Source organism: Schistocerca nitens, chromosome 6, assembly GCF_023898315.1.
Source record: "Schistocerca nitens isolate TAMUIC-IGC-003100 chromosome 6, iqSchNite1.1, whole genome shotgun sequence".
In the NCBI taxonomy this organism is placed as follows: domain Eukaryota; kingdom Metazoa; phylum Arthropoda; class Insecta; order Orthoptera; family Acrididae; genus Schistocerca; species Schistocerca nitens.
Window position 1 is genome coordinate 240,949,058 of NC_064619.1, and position 24,236 is coordinate 240,973,293.

The 24,236-nt window shown below is 39.2% G+C and overlaps 1 protein-coding gene across 2 annotated transcripts in view; it reads left to right on the top strand.

Annotated features, from left to right (window-relative positions):
- LOC126263729 (gamma-tubulin complex component 6) overlaps positions 1-24,236 on the top strand; it is a 259,126-nt gene that overhangs the window by 126,908 nt on the left and 107,982 nt on the right. For both annotated transcript variants that reach the window (XM_049960887.1, XM_049960888.1), the window contains one exon: positions 16,563-16,834. In XM_049960887.1, the coding sequence (XP_049816844.1) occupies positions 16,563-16,834 (272 nt within the window). The remainder of the gene's footprint in view (positions 1-16,562; positions 16,835-24,236) is intronic.

A 24,236-nucleotide genomic window follows, 5' to 3' on the forward strand; every position in this document is an offset into this window, starting at 1 on the left:
AAATTGTGATGGGCTCAGAATTGTATGTTTGTAGACATGCTTAGCCATTACTAAATGCATTTCTTTTTGCAAAACTTTTAAGTATAGAGTAAATAGTAAAACTTGTCTGTGGTTATTAATGTCTTCCTACTTCCTTTCTTAAAGAAGAGGGTGACAGTGGCATACTTTAGCCTGGCTAGAAAGATACCTTGTGAAAATACTGCAATAAATGTATGACTGAGTATAGTAGCTATACATAACAACATTCCTTTAATATTTTGCTAGCTGTTTTATCAACCATATGAGAATATTTACTTTTAAGAGAAATAATTAGTTTTCTTGTTTCCCTATAAGAAGCTGGAGTGATCTCAGTTTGACTGAATGCTGATTGTCTCATTGTGACTGATTGTGACATATACTGCTATGCTTTTTCTTTTGAGCTAACTGTATAGAGTTTATCAGTTGCATTTAGAAAGTGACTGGTAAAGAGTCTTTCTGTATATTTGATGGCATGGACAGTTTGATTATTATCTTTAATTAATAGATCATCTTGTTACATGATATGTTTCCTTATTTCCTTTCTAACTATGATACATATTGATCTGATATTATTTTGAAACAGTGGAAAATCCCAGATAGAATAATGATAGTTTGTGAAAAGGATACATTGCTACTCACTGCATAGTGGAAATGTTGAGTCGCAGACAGGTGCAACAAAAGACTGTCAAACAAGTAAGTTTTTGGCCAAAAAGTGTTATTCTGAATTAGATGAAACACACACACACACACACACACACACACACACACATACATTCACACAAGTGCAACTCTCACTCTCATGACCATTGTCTCTTGCTGCCGAGTTAGACTTATTAACCTCTGGCATACCATACAAGCTTTTCTATGTTTTTATATCTCTTATCAATAAAGAACAATGCTTCATATTCATTATTCATGGTTTCTTTCAGGCACCACTGGTGTTTCATTTGGAAACAGATATTAAAAGGGGAGAGACATGTACTCGGAAATGCATTAAATCTGAAATTTACATTCTCTCCGTAACATACCTTGTAGTAGCTGATGCTTTGTGTGTTCCTGCTAAAAGTGTCTGTTTATTTATTTCTCACTCCATCAATCCAACTGTGGTAAACTCACAAGGATATAGTGTGTGTCAGTAAATAATCTATACATAGGTAGTATTAAAACAGTCAATCATACAAAAGTAATACACCATATTTGCATTACACATGTGTGGTAAGAATGACAGATTACAGCAAACATTGGACACTAAAAGTGAAAACCAAATATAAAATCAGTGAAAATAACTCTGAATATTACCACTGCTCAAACTTACAGTATGGTATGTCAAACTCAAAACTTGTGGTTCACAGATCTATTAGGTTTTATCACTGTGGCTAAAAAACTCTTCCAAGCTGTAAAATGACCTTTCCAACAGAAATTGCTTCAGATGCTCCCTAAAAGAGGAATGGTTATCAAATTTGCTTTTAATATCTGGAGGGAGAGCATTAAAAACTTTGGCACCAGAGAACTGCACACCCTTTTGCACCATAGTCAGATTTTTACAGTCATTGTGAAAATCATGCTTTCTCATAGTATCATATCCATGGTATACACTATCTCTTTTATAAAACTCATAATTTTTGCTGATGAAACATGTAAGAGAAAATATGCACTGGGAAGCAACAGTAAGTATTTTTAGTTTCTGGAAAAGGTTTCTACAACTACATCTAGAGGCCACGTTGCTTATTATTCTTACAACATGTTTTTGAAACAAGAGTATTTTCTTTGCTAGTGTTTGGTTTCCCCAAAATATAAGAGAATGGAAATATCTGTAGTATGCTACATTCATTGTGTGTATATTTCCGCTCTTGGAGAGACGCTTAGGGCAAAAATTGATGAGCTGAGTCTCTTCTGCAGGTTTATTATATGATGAGACCAGTTTACTCTGGAGTCAATTACAACACCTAAAAACTTTGTTGTTTCAGCTCTTTCTATTGACTCGGTCACACACTTCACAGTTAACTCATCCTCAGTTTTAGCAGTTGCAGTAAACTGATATATTTAGTCTTATTAAAGTGCCATGAGAGTCCATTGATGTTAAACAATTTCATTAAGTCAATAAGAATATTCTTAGCAGATCCTTAAAATTTTTGACATGTATGACCATCAATCATAATGTTGGTGTCATCCACAAAAATGGTAAAAAACACTGTAACTTTGTACTTTGAGGTACGTTATTTATAAATATGAAGAAAAGGAAAGGACCAAGAATGGATCCTTGGGGCACTCCACAGTTAATGGTTCTCCAGTTAGATGAGACCAGGCCTCCTTTCTATCTTTGAGGGATTCTGACCACTCATTTGCTACGCCACTTATTCCTAATAGATCTACTTTCTGTAATAGGATTTGGTGGTTCACAGTGTCAAAGGCTTTTGACAAGTCACAAAATAAACCTGTTGTTGCCATTTTGTTATTAATTGAATCCAGAACTTTGTTCATGTGAGTTCATTAACTGTTCTCACACTTTAATACATGATTTAGAGTTATGTTGTCTGTTATGGTGAATTGGCCGTCATGGTGTGATAACACATTTCATACTCACTGAACATCAACCTTATTTACTATGTCCTCTTATACAAAAACATTGAGTATTAAAGTGACCTGCACGTTTCTGCTGGGAAAGTTTACATCTGAGATTAACTAAAATTTCTATAAAATGTTTTTTTGCAGGCTCATTCCTAGAATCAATACTGAAATCATCACAAATTATTATTTGCCTCCCTTTGTCAGATGAGTGACATAAGGCAGATTCAGTATTTTGTAAGAAATTCTCAAAATTTCCCACTGGGGTTCTGTAAAATGTAATAATTATAATTGTGCTGTGAGACAAAATTTCACATGCACATGTTTCCATGTTTTGTTCTGTGCAAAAACTACTTCTGTCTGTAGTTTTGAATTTATGATTATTTAGCATGTACTTGACAACTCCTCCTTTCTCTGTATTGCTTCAGCAACAAGAAGCTCCTAATTTATAATCTGCAACATTTAACATTTCTATTCTCGTATTTACAAGGCACTCAGTCAAAGTAAATCATCTAAATATCAACTTCCTACTTTATTTAGGTAAATAATAAGTTATTAACTTTATTTTTCCAGCCCCTGATATTTTATTGTATGAATTTAAATGTACTCTCCAGCATTTGGAAGTACAGTTATTTTAATCTTTCTGCCATTATCCCTGGCATCAAGAAATTCCATGACTACGCTTATGGCAGAAACTTCACCCTTCTAGCTGAACACAAACTTCTGCTGCCACTATTCAAGTCCTCCATCCCCAACTGAACTTAAGATGGCATGCCACATCCAATGCTGGCCGCTGTTCCTGTCAAGCTACATTTATGATATCAAATATCACTCCACTGCACATCATGCTAATGCTGACCTGCCATCTTGACCACCTCTAAGACAGGACTCCGGGGTTGACACTGACCCGTTGTTTGTTTCCACGTGGATTCTGAGGCAGAAGATGCAATAGACAGGCTCCCTTTCAATGTCCATCTCATCTGGAGGCACACAACAGTAGATCAGGTGTTATTGGAGGCTTGCCCTTCCATAACAAAGCCTTCAATCAACCAGACCTCCACGAGTTTTGGACCTACCCACCAACGCACTATCCCCACTCAAGGGGGCACCAAATGAACACGTCATCATCCCTGAGGCACTGCAGTGTTGAGTTCTTGATCTACTCCACGAGGGCCACTGGGACATGGTCCTCAGAAAGAGGCTGGTGTGCCAACGTATCTACTGGTGAAGTATGGTCTCTGCTATCACAGATAAGCTGCATCCTGCTCCACAAGCCAGAGAAAGCAGGCTGCCCCTGCTTGATGTTATTTCCCTTGGACAACTACCTGTGCTCCATGGTCATGGGTACATTTCGATTTAGTTAGTCCCTTCTTGGGAACCTCATGGCTTGTAGTCATTGACACTGGAACTGGCTTCACTTTTGCAAAGAAGATGACCTCCACATCCTCTACCCATACCATCAAAATCCTTAAACACATTTTTGCCTTGAAGGGCCTCCCTGCATCTAAACTAATTTCACTGGTGAAGAAATTTCATTTATTTATGGAAACTTTTGTTCTATTCACACTCAGTGGATCTTGAGAAGTGTTGGAACTGTGTTTATTAATAAAATTTTGTGATTGTGACTACTGGCTTTCTTTTGTGGATGTCTTCGAGAATGGGATACATCAGAGTACATAGTCTAGAATTCATAAAGCAATTTTCTGAAATCATGTCCTACACTAATGTCCAAGATTCTGCTCCTGCTCCTACCACTTAGAACCATTTTTCATCATTCCACCCCCCCCCCTCCTCCTTTCCCAATACATGTGTCAAAAAAATAATTATATAAACAAATAAATAAAAATAAAAAAATATTGCCGCACAATCTCCACTATGCTCTGGTTTGGACTCTGAGCTCCTTGTAAACCCATCTTATTGCCTTGTTGCTATCAACATCACTGAAATTGTCACAAGACAATAAATTAGTTGTCTTATGCATTCTCATCCTACTACCTGTGCAAATCCTATTACTGACAAGACCTATGCCATCAAAGGGACAGCCAGCATTGAAACAGTTATACACCAACTAATGTGCAACCACTGCCTGGTCTTTCATATTTATAAGACAACCACCAAATTGTTAATAAGGATAAATGGACACTACCCTGTTGCAGTGCACATCTGTGACACAATAGTGGCTGCTGTATCACGCTCACTGTCTCATTCTCCCACCTAATACCAGGATTTTATAACTTGAAAGATGGGAAATTGCTCAACAACTTTTGCTTTGTTCTTACCACTTCCCTGCAGTCTACTTACAGTAATTTTTCTTGGTACAGTTTGTTTTTGCATTTAATTCCCATTCTGTCCTTTTTATTTAATTTCTTTCATTCTCCCTTTGATTTCCTGCTCTTTTGGTATATGTTATGTTTGTACAATCATCTATAATATACCTAATACCTTCTCTGTCATTCACTATGATCTATTTTTCCCTCTCATCCCGTCCCACATCTTGAGTGGTGTTTATCTTCATGATTTCCCAGTCTCTTTGCCTCCCAATATTTCTTTCTTTTGTCATGAGCACCTGGTTACAAGAGCTAGCTATTTTAATGACTTTTTATGCAAATCCATCTGTTGTCTCTCTGCTTATTTTACAAATGTTTTCAATTCAATTATCACTTTCCATGTACCAGGTGATCAAAAAGTCAGTATAAATTTGAAAACTGAATAAATCACGGAATAATTTAGATAGAGAGGTACAAATTGACACACATGCTTGGAATGACATGGGGTTTTATTAGAACCAAAAAAATACAAAAGTTCAAAAAATGTCCGACAGCTGGCGCTTCATCTGATCAGAACAACAATAATTAACATAACAAAGTAAGACAAAGCAAAGATGATGTTCTTTACAGGAAATGCTCAATATGTCCACCATCATTCCTCAACAATAGCTGTAGTCGAGGAATAATGTTGTGAACAGCACTGTAAAGCACGTCCAGAGTTATGGTGAGGCATTGGTGTCAGATGTTGTGTTTCAGCATCCCTAGAGATGTCGGTCGATCACGATACACTTGCGACTTCAGGTAACCCCAAAGCCAATAATCGCACTGACTGAGGTCTGGGGACCTGAGAGGCCAAGTATAATGAAAGTGGTGGCTGAGCACACGATCATCACCAAACGACGCGCGCAAGAGATCTTGCACGCGTCTAGCAATATGGGGTGGAGCGCCATCCTGCATGAACATCATACGTTCCAGCAGGTGTTTATCAGCCAGGCTGGGGATGATGTGATTCTGTAACATATCAGCATACCTCTCACCCGTCATGGTATCAGTTACAAAACCAGAATCACGCATTTCCTCGAAGAAGAACGGCCCGATAACGGTAGATGTGGTAAATCCAACCCATACCGTGACTTTCTCATCGTGCGATGGAGTTTCCATGACAGTTCTAGGGTTTTCGGTAGCCCAAATTCTGCAGTTGTGGGCGTTGACAGACCCTCAGAGTGTGAAATGAGCGTCGTCGGTCCACAACGCGTTACTCAACGAATCGTCATCTTCAGCCATATTTTGAAACGCCCCAGCCCATAATCCTATGTGTCAGCCACCAAGACGAGAGTTTCTGGGGAACTGTATGCAGTCAAGCAAGTGGGCTGCAGCAGCACTTGCTGCAATTATTGACAGGCTTCATTAGAGCTAGATGATCATTTCCAGGGAAAATTTTTGTGGAGAAGGTGGTGCAAATGTTTCTCATGCACTGTGGCATGAGGTGCGACACGATAACAGTTGAGTTTCCCAAGGATGGATTTCAACTGGGATCTATCCATGGGCACAGGCAGGTGTTGAATGGCCTCAAAATATTGTGGAGTCATTTGGATTCCAGAGATCGAGATACTCCACTTGTCTTTGTTACACTTTAAGTTCACTCAATCAAAAATTGAAAATAATAAATCCAAATTGTCAGCAAGGTCAACCATGACCATGAAGATAAAATTAGAGAGATTGGGGCTTGTAAGGAGGCATACAGATAGTCGTTTTTCCAGATAGTCGTTTTTCCCTTGCTCTGTTTGCGAGTGGAACAGAAAAGGAAATGACGAGTAGTGGTACAGGGTAACCTCTCCCTCACACCATATGGTGGCTTGTGAAGTAGGTTTGTAGATGTCGATGCAGAAGGTTTGTGGTGGATTTATCAGCCACCAGAATACTGTCCAGATAGTTTACAGTGCCAGGCACACTGCGAATTAACTGTTCAAGGTACTCCTGGAAAATGGCAGGTGCACTTACGATTCCAAAGAGAAGGCAGTTATACCTATGCAGGTCAAAGGGAATATCAAAGACTAACACTTCATGGGATGTGGCATCAGTTGGAAGTTGAAGGTATGTGTTGTGCAGGTCAAATTTTTGTGAAAACTTTGCCTCTGGCAAGCGTCATGGGAATGTCTTCCATCTTCAGAATAGGGTAAGAGTCTGTCACAGGTTGAGAATTCACTGTTGTGCTAAAATTACCATAAACTGAAGGGCTCCGTTAAGCTTTTCAATGACATTCAAGGGTTTCCTCGTTGTCTGTTGGAGATGGGTGTCAAAATCCCCTCATCTTCAAGTCTCCGTACCGCAAGGCGGAGCTTGTCATGAAGAGCAAATGGCACTGTATGAGCTTTGCAAAATTTGGGGATAGCTGTGGATAATAAGGTGATGTGTGCCTTGAAGTTAATGACCCTAGTGGAAGGCAGAGAAAACACAGATGGGAACTTGGAAACAAATACAGATGTGTATTAGTAATAGTCCACAGCAGTGATGGTGGGGTCAGTATTATGAATGTCCAACCCCAAATCATTGAAGAGATTGAGACAAAGTAAGTCAGACGCACCGGGTGTGGTGAACACGAGGATCCAGGCAGTTAGGGTTTCTGACCCAAATTGTATCTGGGCGGAAAGAGTGCCCATGATCTCAATGTGGTCATTACTGAAGCTGTTTAGAAGTGTGTCAAAATGCTGACGTGGAGGCACCCCTAACTTTTAATAAGTGGACCAACCAGTGATAGTGGTGGATGAGCCAGTATCAATTTGTAACTCAGAAGGAACCCATCGAACGCCACTGTAATTGACAATAACTCTGTAGAATGTGGAGGATCGATTGCACAAATGACACATCAGGAGGATCGGAGTCCTCAGCCAGAATGCCCAAGTCCTGAAAGTCCATGTAAGTCCAATTCAATATTACCAATGAAATTAGTTTAGATTCCAAGTTCACAAAATAAATAATTAACTTCCACATCACTTGAAAATAATAGTCAATCACTTTAAGTAACCAAATAAATCAATATTCTTAACTTTAATTTGAACAGGAAAAATGCTTCCCTCAGCTCTACAGCCAGCTTCAGTTTATGGAAAGAACAAACACTAGTCGGTTAGTAGAGCGACAGTGCAAATGATATCACGTCCTAGCTGGTTCTTTGCAAAACACATAGAATCCCTATAGAGGCTGCAAGCAGTCCAGGGTTACAGCTGAGTCCTTGGTGAAGCGTAATTGAAGCCAGTTGCTGGCTATGATAGAACTGCCATCCAACCCTCATGTACCAGACTAAGTACTCTCCTCACAACTTGATGTTTGTGGGCCTATTTTCAGCATGTGACACAGTGGATGCCTGAAGAGGTACGGTTTGTCAGTAACCTCTATTGTCACATTGTATGCCGCCTCATAGGAGTGCTGTTGATGCCTCTGCTGGCCAGGCCGCTGAGTTCCGGGTTTGTGAAGTCCTGTGTCATCTTCTAACACTTTGGATGATTTAAAGTGGTGAAGTATGTGTGTAAACTCCCACTTCTTTAACGATACACTTACTTGAGATTGTCAGCTGACTTTCCTTGCTGCTTAGCTTGCTGCTTCAACCTCTTTTTCTCTTCTTCTGTGAAGTATATTTGCTAGGAACAGGAATTTCTCCAGACTCTTTCTACTTATAAAAATAAGCTGGCTTATGCAGTTTCTTTTGCTTCACTCAACGACGTATATTTGAACATCAAACTTTTACAGATCTCAGCCTCCACATAAACAAATACTATCAAGTAAGTCTCTTTGCGTCTCCCAAGGTTAGAAATAAAGTAGATTTACATATAAGGTAAGGTTGGGTTGATAAGCTTGTCCTTTCTCAATATGAATCTCAATACACCTCTTATCCTCTTCATGTCCAAAATGAACATTAATTAAAAGTCTTTTTCCAACTCCATTGTTCTTTTGTCACTATAATCGTCAAAGTTACAGAACAGCACTGAATACATAAACATTCCTTGTTCTTTCATTACGGCTTCCATGGCGCGACCAGCAAACACTTGTCGATGCCATTCGACCGCCGCACACACAGGCAGGTGATGTGGAGTGAATAGGCTCTCTCACACTTATATTTAAAATATCGTGTGTTCAAGACGGTAGTAGGATGAGTGATTCTAGAATTTATGCGGAAATTCTCGAAACACTACATATCCCTCTCCTCAAATCGAACATGTGATATTTTATACATAATCATTATGTACAATAACATCATATATAATAACGATTCACATTTTAAAAGTATTCATCTATTACATAGGTTTATATATTTTTATTTCATTTTATTTTATTTTCTTCTCCCTTAAATATTTGTAGTCTATAGAGCAAGCTTCCGATGTTTTTTTAAGAACATAAGCATATTTATTTATGCTTTCAGTCTGTATTATTATTACTTAGGAATTGTGAGGACTCTTTCTTTACTCCAAGCACAAACTTCAGGTGTTCATAACACTTGAGTACTTTATTTTTATTCTAATTCTTTCTACTACTTCTTTAGTATGTAATAGTCTCATTATTTATAGACTGTAGTTTGGAGGAACTCTGGGCAAAATAAAAGTGTTCTCTTTTGACACTCATAAACTTACCTAAGATAAAACATGTGACTTCTGTCACAATACTGTCACCTCGTGCTAGGATCAGTACCTATACCGTGCCTGTGGGTTGACCGTATGAGTACACTTCCTCTTTCCGTTCTGGCAGGTACGCCCCTTTTTACAACATCCCTAATTTTTAGGCCACAGGTCATCCTATCTCCATGTAGGTACACCTGCTCTTTATATTCAGTAAGTGCCGGGTACTTCCCCCCCCCCCCCCCCCCCCTCCCCCTTTCCTTTCTGAGTAGGTAATTTTAATGTTTGAGTTTAAGTGTAGCTTTGTGTGTATGCAGATGTGTGTTCGTGTAGTCTTATTCTCTGGCCTATAAGATGTAGGTTATTGGTAACCACAGAAACTAAGGAGGACTTCTGCGATAGAAGTAGATGAATATGGAAAGAGTGAAAAAATAGATAGGTCCTCAAAAGAGAAGTAAGAAAGGAAATAAATAGAAATGGTTGCTAAGATCGAAGAAGAGAAAGAAGATAGCCCCAAAGACAGGAAACCCTTCCCACCCCCCTTCCCCAGGATCCGTACCTTGCCGGTACTTGAGTGAGAAGCTGGAGGAGGTTTGGTGTTAAATCGCCTCCTACAGAATGGACATCCCCACCTTCATTCTTGAGGTCCCCGAAGGAAATCTTAGCAACCCTATGGAAATGGCAAATGGTGAAGAATCAGACTCACTTGTTTGCGAGGGTTGTTAAAAAGGTGTGGTGTGTGTTTTGTGTTAGTCATGATTTATGTGTTCTCGTAAACCATGCTGCATGCTGTTATCCACAATACCCACTGCTTTCCAAAACTGATACAAACCCTCCCATCTACATCACATCTTATAAAAGGTATAAAATATGCTACACAAAATAAAAAATCTAAACACTATCATATAACAGTTGCTCAAATATTCACCTGATACTATATTTTTCCAGAAACATAATATCTCATTCAGTTTATTTCGTCTGGAGATCACCTTTTATCCGTGATTCTCTTAAGCCAGTCCTTAGGTTATAGTCATATCCAGTTTCCTAGGTAATCAGATTATAGGGTAGTTTAAGAATTCAGAAATAGATGACAGAATAGCTTGAGATTTGAAGGGAATTTGGTGCAGGAAATCTATTTTGGAAGAAACACCGAAAACAACTCGGGATCCGATGGTCGTCACTCTGCCCGTTAACTCAGAGTGTTAACGTCCCTGGGGGATAGATGACTCTGCCCGGATCCCATGGATCTGATATTAACTTCACTTGAGCAAGTGCAGACCAGTACTTCTCGTTAAATTTTGTTTGAAAGTCTCCCCACTGCAAAACAATCACCACTTCTCTAGTCAGTACCACATTAGATGAAGTTATTCTATATTCTACTCTATCCTGGATAAGTTTGAATTGTCTCCAGAGTTCATCTGTGCTCTTCCTGGTATCAGTAAATTTGGAAGAAGCCATAGGCGATGCATTCCTGGATGTTATTCTCTCAGTGACTTTCCGATCTATAATTTTCTCTACCTGCTTCTCCAGACTACCAACATTTATGATATCAGAGCTTGCGATCTTCTCTTTGAAGCTTCTTTCTACACTGTCTACTCATGTACTTACACCTGTAATTTGCAATTGAATGACAGGTATTAATTCGCTGTACTTATCTTGCTTTTCAATACTATCTTTTAAAGTAGGCAATCCCTGCTTTACAGCATCAAACTTAACATTGCATACATTTTCAAATGATCCCAACTTTTCATTGATTTCTGATTCTACAGTATTACATTTTTCTTCATCATCAAATTCTAACTTTTTTGCTAAATCTTGTAATTGATCATTCTGTTTCTGACTAAAGTCAGTGAACAGTTGATTTACATGGAGGTTTAAAGAGTTAGTTACTTCATTCTTTAATTCAAATTTCAAATCTTCTGCCTTATTATTTAAATTGTCAAATTCAGTCTTTAAAGCCCCCATGGTTTCGCATGAACTACCGAATTCATTGTTTTGCGATTCTACTTTTTCATTTAGCAAATTTAATTGAGAATTTACTGAGCCTAGTTCTTTCTTTAGAGTTTCATTCTGAGCATTAGAAGCTTTATTTAATTGTAAACTCTGGGCTTTTAGTTTATCATTTAGTTCCTTTCTTAAAGCCACTGAATCTGCACTCAGTGCATCTAATTTAGCATTTTGAACTTTGATTAGGTCTGGCATTTCTCTTCTGACTCTCGTAGCCATAGCTGGTTCTTGGTTTTTTCCAGTTGCCCTAAGTTATCCATATTCTTATTATCTTTAGATCTGGTAATCATTAAAAAAATTCAACTTTGAGTATAATAACTACAATAATATTGTTCACTTAAAAGTTCTTACTAGTTTGTACTAAAACAATAAAGTTCTGTTTTACACTCACCTGGCATAGAGTTTAGGCTGCGTCGGCGAGCGGATGTGTAACCACTACTGGTGAACAGCAACTGGTACCAGTGGCATCAGTTGTTGGTTTCTACATAGGCATCGGTGAGCGAATGTGGAAGTAGGTCAGCACCGGTGAACAGCAACTGGTGCCGGTGGCATCAGATGTTGGTTTCTGCGTCTGCGTACTCACAATGTGTGAGAGCTGTATACTCCCCACACCAGATCTTCTTAGTCAAATTGTTCTCGGCATATCTCTTCTTAGTTTAATACGCCGAGATCTTCTCCCTGTTCTTTTAGTGTTATTACTTTCTTACGCCTTCCCTTTTTGTACAGTTACTATTTTTCACCATTTGAATTTTTAGGCAGAATCCAATTCTGTGGACTGGATCTTTGGTCTTGTTGTGCTCGGTTGCTATGGCAACACACAATATCTTCTTATCTCATTTTCATCTCAAAATTCCTGTTTTCTTCTGCCCTTCCACACAGGTCGCCACGTTCTAACGCTTTGCAACGTGTGAGGCAAAAAATAATATTTTCTTATTTTTGTAATGTGATGATCACATATACAAACTTTAGTGTCACTGTACTCATCGATTGATGATGTATTTGACTCGAAACCAAACAGAATTGTCTGCAGAACATAGATATAGGACTACCAGAAACCAACTAAATAACATTTATGAGAGAGTTGGTTTAGTAACCATTCCTCTTCTCACTATGAATCTGAATACACATCTTATCCTCTTCATGTGGAGTGAATAGGCTCCCTCACACTTATATTTAAAATCTCATGTATTCGAAGCGGTAGTAGGCCGAGTAGTTCTAGAATTTACACGGAAATTCTCGAAACACTACAATCTGAATTTTAGGGTCTGAGCTTGGTGCAACACACATGATTTATATGTTTTGCATGATGTCATCAGTGCCTGGCACCTAGGGTGCCATGGCGTATTCCTTTGTTTATTATTATTATTATTATTATTATTATTTTATAGGAATCATTAGCTCCAGATTTGAGTAATGTGACGTGGGAAATTGCCTTCCACCTAACCTGATGGGATATGTATGAGCAGTGAAGAAAGAGGTTAGATTGTCAGTGTATTTATGTAAGGAGTCAGCTTCTGAATGGTTAAATTTGGCACAAATGTCAGAAATGTTTCATTTGCAAAAGGGTGGCAACTGTCAAGTTCAGGTTTGGTGGTTTTTGTTGGCTTAATGTGTACCAAACTTGAGGCCAGTCTTCAGTAAGAATGTCAAAATTGAAGAAGGTGGCATGAGGTTTAGAAATTGAAATGTGATTTCAAGAATTACCAACACTTCAGTGTCATAACATGACCATTTAAGGAAAATATTGCCAGTGTGTCAAAAACCATGTTAGAGGCTAAAGATCTATAGATACAGGAAACCCCTCCCTAACTGAGCAATGAAAAGTTGCATGAGGACCGATCCATTGTGTTGCCAGTACCTGTTATCTCTCTGCTCTTTAGAGACGAAATAATAATTGTAAGTAAGTATGAGGGCAATTGAGGTTAGCAGTAAGGATGTCATAACTTTGATATCAGATGGATGTTGGCAGTGTTTAGCAACAGTCAGACAATGTACACTATCTGATCAAAAGTATCTAGACGTCAAATGCAGAATTGACCACTAGATGTCACAAGAGGCAGACCTGCCAGTCTAATAGGAGGAGGAGAGAATTGTGTAGAGAAGCAGTAAGAGCAGAATAGGTCTGTTAGGAGAGTTCAGTGACTTCAGATGTGGAATTGTCATTGGATGACACCTAAGTAACATCAGGGAGCCCATCCAGTTAGTTGTGCAGTCTAACGCACTGCGTTCCGGGTGAGAAGGCGTGCCGGTCCCCGTCACAAATCCACCTGGCGGATTAGTGTTGAGGTCCAGTGTGCTGGCCAGTCTGTGGATGGTTTTTAAGGTGGTTTTCCATGTGCCTTGGCCAATGCAGGCTGGTTCCCCTTATTCTGCCTCAGTTACACTATGTCGGCAATTGTTGCACAAACACTTTCTACACGTACACGTACACCATAATCACTCTACCACGTAAACATTGGGGTCACACACTCATCTGATGTGAGACGTTCCCAGAGGGGGGGGAGGGGGGGGGGTCCACTGGGGGCCGAACCGCACAGTAACCCTGGCTTCGGTGTGGGGGGCAGCGGTGGGGTGAGTGGACTGCTGTAGAGGGCTACGGCGGGGATGAAACCTCTCCATTGTTTCTAGGTCCCAGTTCCTTACAATACAATACAACATCAGGGACATTTCAAACCTTCTAATGCTGCCCAACTAAGCTGTTGGTGATGTAACTGTTAAATGAAAATGCAAAGTAACAGCCACAGCTAAACCAAGACCAGCAGACCTCATGTACTGACGGGCAGGAGCTGTTGACCATTGCAGAGATTGACTGTTGAAAAATCACATGGTATCAACGGTAGCTATCATTTGTGAGTTCCACAGTGCAAACCAGAAGTCCAGCTAGCACAGGGACTGTGTATATGGAGTTAAAAAGAATGATGTACAATGATCGAGAAGCTCCTAATAAACCACTATTTCTGTAATCAATCTAAGAGATGGCTGAGGTAGTGTAAAGGGCAAATCCAATGGACAGGGATGACTGGAATCAAGTTATTTGTAGTAATTAATCATGCTTTGCTCTGTGGGAGTTGGTTTTGACAGATGCCTGGAGGACTTTACCTGCCATCATGTACAATGCCAACAGTGAAGTACGGAGGAGGTGGTGTTATGCTGTGGTGGTGTTTTTCATGGTTAGGATGTGATCCCCTTGTGTGCTTAATAAAACACGAAATGCAGAAGAATATGAATACATTTTACAGCATTGTGTACTGCATATAGTAGAGGAACAGTTTGGAGATGATAATAGTTTGTATCAGTATTATAATGGACCTGTCATAAAACACCATCTGTGGAGCAATAGTCTGTGGACAGTAACATTTCTGAAATGGACTGGCTTGTCCAAAGTCTCTAGCTGAATCCAATGGAACACCTTTGGGATATTTCAGAATATCGAATTTGCTCTAGACCCCAGTGTCTAACATCACTACCTTCCTTCTCTGGTTTCAGCTCTTGAGAAAGAATGGGCAGCCATTCCTCCATAGACATTCAGACACTTAATAGAAAGTGTCCTCAGCAGAGTTTAACCCATCATAAAGGTGAAGGATGGACACACTCATTACTAGTGTTTGCTAATAGCTGTCTGAGTACTTTTCTTCAGATAACGTTTGTGGAAATGTTGGTACAGGGGAAGGCGGTATCAATGATTGCTAGGAAAGTGTGTGGTGGTAATGGGACAGGCACCAAACTCGGATAACCCAGGAAACAATTAGTGTCTTTAATAGAACAAGGACGCTTTTGAATATCAAAATATTTTCAGACAACATAATTCCAGAGCTTCAGTGTGTGTAAAGAACAGCATCACAGGAGAAAAGGTGCTGTAGTGTGTGTGTGTGTGTGTGTGTGTGTGTGTGTGTGTGTGTGTGTGTGGACAACCAGTTTTGGTAAAATGATCATCTTCAAGTCACTGATGAACATTATATCATGTGAAAGGAGGGTTCATAAGCACCAGACATAATTACTATCAGTTGTAGTGACCAATAATAATCGTTTATTTGATGCCAAGGAACCTTCCTTCTACGTGATGTGCATCCATGACTTGTAGATGTTAGCTTGACCAAAACTGGTTGCCCATGAATACACATGCATTACAGCAGCTTTTGGTGATTTCTGTGATGCATTCGTTTCTACAACAGGTTGCAGATGTTGATCCAGTAAAGCAAGATATATATGTAATGGTGCTTTGAACTCAGCAACCATGAGACGACTAGTGTGGTTGTGTTAGTGACTTTTCAAAACAAGGAGAAGAAGAATGTGTGATTGTTCCTGTGAAGATGGATAGCCATTGGTCTTTGATATTTAGAGGTGTTATTTGGCCTGTTGCTATGTAGTTAGCGTGATGGATTATACTGTCCAGGTGTGTGAGGAACAGACAGTTGTAAAAACTGTGTGTGTGTTTGAGGGGCTAAAAAGTTTCCTGCCAAAGTCAAAGGGGCCAGTGGAGGTTGGCGTTACACCCACAAATACAAACTTTGAACTATTAACTTTTGAAATGGTTTCAAAGGACAGACAGGATGTGTGTGCCTTCCGTTTTTGGAGTGCAAAAGTATATTTTGGAAAGGAATGAATTTTGTGAATGGGAAAGGTAGAGGAGAACAATGAGAGCTGCAAAAGTCATTAAAAGATATTGTAAGGAGAGTGAGAAACTCATAATATAAGTTATGAGAGTGAGTGTCACTTGTGCTATTGTGAGTTTTCTTTTGTACAACTGATGGAGGACTTAGTCTGATAGCTGAATAAATTCTAGCACTCTTTTTCATTACCCTGTCTGCCACTAAAAGCCTCCTCTATGCGGTGAGTGGCAATCTATCCTTTTTGTATTGTTGTTATTCAGTCCCAGATTTTCCACTGTTTGGTTACACATTTATGAAGTTTGAGGAAACGAGTGTATTCTTTCATTATTTTTGAGCTTTAATGTTTTGAAGTCCATTTATATGTATTTAAATAAATGTCATTACTTGTTTTTTTAAAAAATCGCTTGTTGTTATTCTTAAAGTAAATAATGGATCAATCCAGAACAGTATAAGTAGGCCACAACTGATTCATTGTGTTTTTATTACAGGCCATTTCTGAGTGTGTACGTCATTATCTTTGCCTCTATCGGGGTGAACTACTCAGACAAAAGTTCAGCGGAAGTCTTCTCTCATTAGCTAACTCCATCAGGCGATTCATAATGCCTCAACTGTTTTGCATTTCACATGTCATGTCACAGCATACCACCACCACTGCTTACTTGTTGTCACAACTTCATGATGCTGCTATGCAAGCAGTGTGCCCAATCACAGCTCCCCTGCTTACTGTTATGCTGCATGCAGGGACTTCCATTTATCTCAAGTAAGTGTTGATTTAAAGGATACAGAGCCTGAAAATGATGTGTCAATAGCAGTTATGAGGAAAAACCTATAACTGAAGTAATGTATAAATTGAGTGAATTACAGCATGGAAAATTTTAATAATTATTTGAACTTCTGTGATTAGAGAATTGAAATATTTGCAGCAGTTGGTGCCCCACAGCTTGTAGATATCAAAAGTCGTGTTGTACCTCCATCAGCAGCTATGAAAACTTTTATCATTGCTATCAGTTACAATTGTCACAAATCATCATCAGACATAGAAAGCTTTTCAATCACAGCCTCAATGTGGATATGTCCATTCGACTCTGTCCCACTCTACAAGACGTTATCTACAGTGTGTTTGAAAGTCCCCACTCATACGTCTAAACAGTGGCTAATATATATGAGTACTGACATAAACACTGGACAAGTGGATCTATGTGTGCACCACCATGCCTGACACTGAGATCTAAGTATCTCCATGTCCTCTTTGATATCTTGTGGAGCATCTCAGGAATTATGTTTTAAAAGGCTTTCTCAACACTTTTGTGCAGTTCTTCATTAATGTTGTATTAACATTGGGCCACATGGTGCTTGATTATTCCCCATAATGAGTTGTCTGGCATGTTAAGGATTGGGTTTCATAGTTTCAGTGTGGTTCGACAAGTTACTGAACTACGTCTAATCCTGTGGTCTCAAAATTGTTCATCAAGGAAATCACACTCAAATAGCAAAATGTGCTGGACCACCACCCCGCTGTAACCGCATGTGGTCCACCATTCCTTTGTCTTCAAACAGAGATATTAACAGTGTACCCTTCAAAAAAATATGCTCTTAACAAGTACTGTGATGACATCTCGTCCTGTGTATTGCGAGGTGCTTTCTTTTCCATCTCTTGCACATAATGGGGATTTCATTTAAACCAGAAAAATCTACTACTCCACTGTGAATTTCAGTATATCACACATTTGCCAGAAAGTAACAATCTTGAGCAACACAGCATTTGGACATTCTGTGAACAAAACATGGCAGGCTGAAACTCACTGTTCAGGAAAGGAAAATGGCAGATATAAAGCAGCCAAGAAGGCTTGTCACAATAACAGATAGTCCATTATGCCAACCCCATACATGATTACACCTCACTGTTGAGGTACAGAATCATGCATGGACAGGAAGAAGCATGGCCAGAAATGACAGATGATAAGCGGCATCTAGTAAAGTCAGCAAGACATACTATTACTTGTTTTATGACATTTTAACCACATCCATTCCCACTAATTTTCATAAAGCCACTGTTAACCTTGCCACTGAGTGCCCATAAACTGCAAACACACACACACATGCGCGCACGCACACACACACACACACACACACACACATTATTATCAATAATTTTTTCATGTACATCAGTCTGCTGATAAATCGTTTTATTTTTGAATTTTTGTTGATGTGATCATATGGTGTTGAGAATTAATTTCAGCAGGTACTGCTCAGTTGATTGCTCAACATTGGAACACATTACCTCTTGTAATTTCTTACATCTGCTTTGGGGCCTGCCGTTGACAGATCTCTGAAACAAAAGCACGTTTCTTCTAATCAAGTGGGGTTGCATTACAAGGTGGGGCCTTGCCGAAGTGATCTCTAAATGTACTCATTATCTTTATCACTTTTTGCCCTGTCTGTGCACAGTGCTTTTTGTCAGCTTCAAAACAGGAACACGATAAAACACTTATTTATTACCCCAATTGTACAAAGTCTAGAGGTGTGCTGGGGCTTCTTGGACACACTGTAGAATGGGTCTGAACTCCATATGTTTACTCAGAGAAACTGTGATCACAAAACTTCATGTGCCTGATGATGATTTTTGACAACTGGAACTGATAGTAATAATAAAGATTATTCATACCAGCTGATGTTGGAAAATGAGATTTTCAGTAAATAAGAGAATTGTTTTTCAGAAAAGAAGGGGATGAAGATGTAATATAGAAAAAGATATGGGTAAAGAGAAGATCAAGATGAAAAGTTTCTTGGTCTGGCAGAGCGATGGTGTTGATATAAATGTTTTTTTTTTTTTTTTTATGTTGATACATGTTGCACAATAATTCAAGTCAAGTGTCAGTTGGTGTGCAGAATAGTCTGTTCATATGTTTCTTTCCAGGTAATCATATTGAGAATGTTTTGGTTACATGGTTAAACTAGAATATCCTGCGGTAATAAAATTCTTCAGTTTGTTTTATCATAAAAAGAACTTCATTAAAAGACAGAAGATGTATGTATGTGACTATATTTCGTCATCTTCAGCCGCTAAGAAAAGAGTGAGTGAATTCAGATGTGCCATACGTCTCTTGAAGGTGATCCGTATAAAGTCTGGCCCATAACTGCAACCATATAATTATGAAAACATTTAGGTGTTTCACAATATAGAGGTGGGTAATTGACAATTAAAGGTGTATGAAATAGCAATTAAAGATATATGAAATAGCTAATACCACATATGAGGTTGGTGCGTAACTTCATAGGGTTTCTGTTTTGCATGTTAGTATTCTGGTTGCTGTGAGTTTATTTATCAATTGGTCATTTTGTATTTGTAGTTCATTATTGCCATTTGTGTTTACATATTGTCATTTTGCCATGTGGAGATAGTGAGTAGAGCTGCGAATGCTAGGAAATGGAGTGCCAAGTGGAGCAATTGGAACATTTCCAACATATACTTCTGTTGGAGTTTAGTAGAGTGATGAAAGTGGCAGAGGCAGCTGGAAACATTTACATCATGTCTGGGGATAATGTCATTGGACAGAGCACAGCAGGAAAATGATTTTCTCATTTGAAAGAGGATTATTTTGAAATTAGTGATTCTCCACATTCAGGAAGACCTTTGAAGTTTGATGAAGATCGTTTAAACACATTAATCCACATCAGTGTACTCAAGAACTGGCAAGTCTCATGAACTGTGATCATTACACCATTGTGCAACTTTCGCATTCAGTGGGGAAGGTTCAAAAATCAGGTATGTGGGTACCACGTGCTCTAAACCAAAATCAGAAAAATCAGTGGTTGGCCATATGTACATATCTGCTTGCTCATCATAAATTGGCTCAAGCACAATAGTGACCATCCCTATCCTGTATTGTTACTGATGATGAGAAGAGGTGTCTTTATGCTAATATAAGGAAGAGAAAGGAATGGCTGAACCCAAACAAAGTAGCAGGGACAAAGACCTGCACGCATCCACAAAAGATAATGTTATGAATGTGGTGGAACAATGATAGTGTGGTGCCTATGAATTGCTTCCCTGAGATGCAACCATCACTGCTACCATTTATTGTCAATAACTGAGACATCTCGCAGACACAATCCAGGAACAGTGACAAGGAAGACTGTGCGAAGTGATGCTACTCCACTATAATGCCTGCCTGGATTCTGCTAGACTGATAAAAAACGCTATGCAGGAGTTGGGTTGGGAAGTCATTCTGCAAACACCACTAACAATATAGGACAGGAATGGTCACTATTGTTCTTGAGCCATTTTATGACGAGCAAGCAGAGACTTACATGTAGCCACCTGATGATTTTTCTGATCTTGTGGCCTCAGATTTTCACCTTTTTCAGTCTCTATTGAACGAACTTCAAGGAACTTCCTTTCCATATGAAAACGCACTTTGAACATTGCTCTATGAGTTCCTTACCTCAAAACTGAGTGATTTTTAGAGTCGTGGAATTAGAAAGTTACCCCAGCATTGGCAGAGTGTTGTAAATAGTGAAGGAGAATATATTATTGATGACTAAAGTCTATGTTATGTGTATCTGTTGTGTTTATTAAGCTTATGAAAAAATGCTGTGAACTTATGCACCAACCCAATATTTACAAGAAGATATAGTATGACTCATTTTATATCATGAATTAAGTCTGAGAAAGCTTGGAGCAAGGTGATTAACTTGCTTACTGAATGCATTCTGAAACTAATGTCTCAGAAATGATTGAACCATTTTAAAAATAAGTGTGCCAGTTTGTCACTGTAGTTGAGTGATGTACCCACCACTGCTCACCAGAAATAGAACAGAAATCAAAGCAGGAGGTTGGGTCTTGTTGTGTATCACCAAAAAAGGTGAAGTCAGTTTAATCTGTCCTAAATATTATGGTAAGTGTTTTATCTGATACAAAGGTTGTTCTTATTATTTGACTTCCAAAAGGAAAAACAGTAACTGATGAATACTACACAACTCTTCTGGATCTACTGGATGATAGCAACAGTAGAAGAGTTGTGGATTGCAGTGATCCATAATAATAATAATAATAATAAACAATATAAGGGTTGGGGCAAAAGTCATTGCAACTGCCGTTTTTCTTGCAGATATGTGTGCAGATCACAAAGTGCTTCATGGAGAAGCTGAACAGGTGTAGTGTGCACTCACAACAACAGATGGCTCTGTGATTGCTGGTACTAGCACAGAGTAAGCTGCAAAATCAGTTGTGTGGCGAGCATCATGCGAGATGGAAGTAACTTGTGTTAAGCAGTGCACATACATCAAAATAGCCATTCTCTGAGGTAGAAATGCATGAGAATGTCACGGTGAATTGGTGGAAGTGCTTGGGAATAATGCCCTCATTATGTGTTGGACAAATTGCCAGTGTGTGGACTGACATGGCATTTGCCATCATAAAGCAGCTTCTGGAGGAAGACAGATGATGGACACTACTGGAGTTAGAGGGGGCAAGTGGACAGGATATTGCGAATAGGGCTGCAGTTGCGAAAAATTGCATCACAGTGGGTACTGCATGAACTGACGGAAGTTCAACAATGAGTGAGATATGCAATATGCTCTAACCTCCTAGCACACTGGCAACAGGACAGCGACCAGTTCTTGTCATGAATAATTGGATTGATGAATTTTGGGTCAGGGCATATGAATTGTAATTCAAAGGTCAGTCTGGGGAATGGTGACTTGCCAGATTACCAAGACACTAGAAGTTCCATCAGAATCCATCACTTGTGAAATTCATGGTGTTCATTGCGTGTGGCATCTGGGGTGTCATTGTGTGCCACTTTGTCCCACATGGCAGAGCAGTGAATGCAGAGTACTACAGAGACTTCCTGGTGTGACAGGTATGATGTGGAATTTGGAACTAATGTCTGGATCTTGTGGACAGTGCAATCATACTGCACGACAATGCAAAACCACATTAAACAGCATTTGTATGGCAGCAGGTGCGATGCTGGGAATAGGAAGAATTGGAGCACTAGGAAAGGTAAAGGAAACACTATGTGGTAGGTGTTTGAGACTTGAGAGGATATTGCCAATGCTGTGCGATAACAGATGACCTGACTCAGACATGGTGTGACAGATTATGATGCAGTTGGTACTCACAAGGGAACCTCCCCATTGCACCCCCCTCAGATTTAGTTATAAATTGACACAGTGGATAGGCCTTGAAAAACTGAACACAGATCAATCGAGAAAACAGGAAGAAGTTGTGTGGAACTATGAAAAAATAAGCAAAATATACAAACTGAGTAGTCCATGTGCAAGATAGGCAACATCAAGGACAATGTAAGCTGAGGAGTGCCGTGGTCCCGTGGTTAGAGTGAGCAACTGCGGAATGAGAGGTCCATGGTTCGAGTCATCCCTCGTGTGAAATTTTACTCTCTTTATTTTCGCAAAGTTACAATCTGACCGTTCATTCATTGACGTCTCTGTTCACTGTAATAAGTTTAGTGTCTGTGCTTTGCGACCGCACCGCATAACCGTGTGATTAGTAGACGAAAGGACGTGCCTCTCCAATAGGAACCGAAAACATTTGATCGCAAGTTCATAGGTCAACCGATTCCTCCACAGGAAACCACGTCTGATATATTCTATATGACACTGGTGACGGCATGTGCGTCACATGACAGGAATATGTTGTCGACCCACCTAACTTGCACACTTGGCGAATGGGTAAAAAGATTCTTCTACCTTGCCCGATTTAGGTTTTCTTGTGGATGTGATAATCACTCCCAAAAAAGTGATGAAAACATAAGAGTTTGTCACATAAACTGCAACAAATGAATGCAACAGTTTCACAGTCGCACAGTTTTCCCTGTGCTCTGTCAAAACATATGTTTTTTACGTTTTCAAATGTTTCCGTGTGTAGACCGTCAAATCCTGCATATGTCCAAGCAAATCTGAACATGTCCTGGAATTTTGGAGAGAGAAGTTTATTATGTGTGAGTGCCTGAACTTTAATAAGTGTCTGAAAATAAAAAATTAAACTTTTCACTCGAGAGAAGGTTTGAACCAAGGACCTCTCGATCTGCAGCTGCTCACGCTAACCACGGGACCACAGCGCCCGTAAGGCGACACTCTCCTTGATGTTGCATACGTTGCTCATGGACTACTCAGTTTGTATATTTTGCTTATTTTTTTCATAGTTCCACACAACTTCTTCCTATTTTCTCGATTGATCTGTGTTCAGTTTTTCATGGCCTATCCCTGTGAAAACTTATAACTAAATCTGAGGGGGGTGCGATGGGGAGGTTCCTTTGTCAGCACCTCCCACATCATTGGCAGTGTGTGATGAACATTGCAGGGGACTACTTTGAGAGCCCTTAGGCCCAGTTGGTCACGTCAGCTATATGTGTGCTGTGCTGTAATTCCTTTCATCTGTATGTGTTGCATTTTCCAACCCAGCTGGCAGCTTCAATAAAGAAAAAAAAATAGAAGAAGAAGTTGCATTGATTTAGGCCCTACCCTCATAATTGTAGTAGTAGCAATGAAGATGCTTCATACTGTGGTATGTGCTATGTACTAGCTGATTACCCAGTGTGATATACATAAAGTAAAATCTTTACAAAATCCATTGGGATCAGTATTTATATGTCACTACATTTCCAACTCTATTCACATTATGACCAAAGAATCCAGTGTGTACTTTTGATGTATATGTCACACTGGTTTGCAGCATTATTACGAACTATTTATGCCTCCTGCTGGGACTGTTTAGCCAAGCAATATGTTGCTTCTTGTTGCTCGAGTCGTTGTACATTTGTCTGATGTAATATGATGTTGACAAACTCTAATTCCATAATAAAATATTCCGAATTGTGGCAACTTTTGTACATTTTTCATTATGTACAAGATAAAATACTTTACTGAAACTTGTTAAAAATGTTATACATTGTTATAGGTATGTTCTGAATTATCTTTTGTTATCTTAGAGTAACAGTCTTCATTTTTGTTGAATTAATAGTCAGTCTCAACACAGTGTCTTCAGTTTTAATTTCATTGTGCGTCCTTTATATCAAGTGACTGAAAATTGATACAGAGTAGTTATTAAAAAGTTACATATTCTTCCCTAAGCTGCATAAAAACTAGAGTACATCTAAGAAGCTGTTTGTCAATCAGTAGGTAGTCGTATTTCCATT